This window comes from Chrysochloris asiatica, unplaced genomic scaffold (genome assembly GCF_000296735.1).
Source record: "Chrysochloris asiatica unplaced genomic scaffold, ChrAsi1.0 scaffold11181, whole genome shotgun sequence".
Lineage (NCBI taxonomy): Eukaryota > Metazoa > Chordata > Mammalia > Afrosoricida > Chrysochloridae > Chrysochloris > Chrysochloris asiatica.
The window spans coordinates 1-1,433 of record NW_006419699.1 but is presented as its reverse complement, the minus strand read 5'-3'; the positions used below and the strand labels follow the sequence as shown (position 1 = coordinate 1,433).

Sequence of the window (1,433 nt, the reverse complement as noted above, 5' to 3'; positions counted from 1 at the left end):
GGAAACCCTGTACAGTGTCGTTAGGAGTCAACATAGACTCAATGAAATGTAACGATTACATGTGCATTATTTGCGCGCGCGCGCACACACACACACACACACACAAACAGTAGATGCTTATTGCTGCTGCTGGTTCTAGTACTTTTGCCCAGGAGTACCAAGTAATCAAAAGAGGTGCATTTCACATATCCAATAAGAGGGAAACAATTCAAAGGGCCTGAATAAAAGGTTTCCTATGATGAGACCACTGAAAATCAAACCTAGTATCTTTCCACCTCACTACCATCCTCCTTTCCATACTATTCTAAGCAAATTTCGATGCCTGAAAGTCTATAATTCAATTTAAGTGTAAGAACAATGCACCCCCTGAAGAGCTCATTCATTAGCTCCTTGTTAAATGTTGGTATAAATAAAATATATAAGGGGGTCTTCAAAAAGTTCATAAAAATGGGATGGGGAAGAAAAAAAAAAAAAGGGATAAAAAATTTTTGAAATATCATTTTGTTATCTGTAATACCTGTAAGGCCAACTTTCTTTCTACACATGAAACATCTATTCTTCTTTGGTTTGGGTAACTCAGGAGCTTTTTCTTCACTTTGAGAAGTACTGGGCTGAGAAACTGATGGACTGGGCTGAGTGACAACTGGTTCTGACACCTCTGTTTTCGGGGTAGTTATTTTGTCCTCTCTTGAAATGCTCATTTCTGTCATTTGCTGAGTTACAGGCAAGGCAGCAACAGGCACATTTCTACTTGAGTTCAAGCAAACAATTTTTAAAGGTGTTAAAGAGTAATCTTTGATACACTAAATATGCTACCAGTTTAATTTGTTATATTCTAACAAGGTTAAATATAGCTAGGTAAACTAAAATTTATAAAAGGAATATCAGATGCCTGTTACAAATAGTTGACAATAAAGAAAACAATTTACTAAATGTTTGATCAACTCAAGGTTGCATATTTATGTTAGCATTCCTATGATAACCAACTAGGAATTGCAGCTGTCTCTCTCAACTGTTTAGAGGCAAAAGGGGCAGTCTTATGTCAAGGAGACTCAAAACTTTTTGGATTAGATAAATCATCAGAGGCAAACTAAGAAGGGGAAGCTTGCCCTCAAATGTGGAAAATGGAAGTAAAAGACAATGGAATTTTTCTATCAACTTTTGAATGCCCTTGTATATAGCCTGCAGCTTCACCATAATACTTAAACATAAAGAAAAAGCACAGGATTCTCAATACTGTACCATTATGTGGTGTGTTTTAATATATATGTGTTTGTTAAGTATGTATATATATATTTGTAGTCAATGATCTAGAAGATCATACATTATAGGAAACTGAAAGCTCTGTGTAATGCACGCAGAGTCAAGGATGTTATAATTAATATTTTTATAATGGTGAAGACCTGGTGTGGCACTGTGAACTAATGCGCCAG

General features: G+C 35.8%; 1 protein-coding gene across 1 annotated transcript; it reads right to left on the bottom strand.

Annotated features, from left to right (window-relative positions):
• Positions 1-517: 517 nt before the first annotated feature.
• On the bottom strand, positions 518-750 carry LOC102835696 (AN1-type zinc finger protein 5-like; the record flags this gene model as incomplete). The annotated part of the gene is made up of 1 exon (XM_006878148.1): positions 518-750. A coding segment is annotated over one exon (233 nt), but the record flags the coding sequence as incomplete, so codon positions are not given.
• Between the last annotated feature and the right edge of the window lie 683 nt (positions 751-1,433).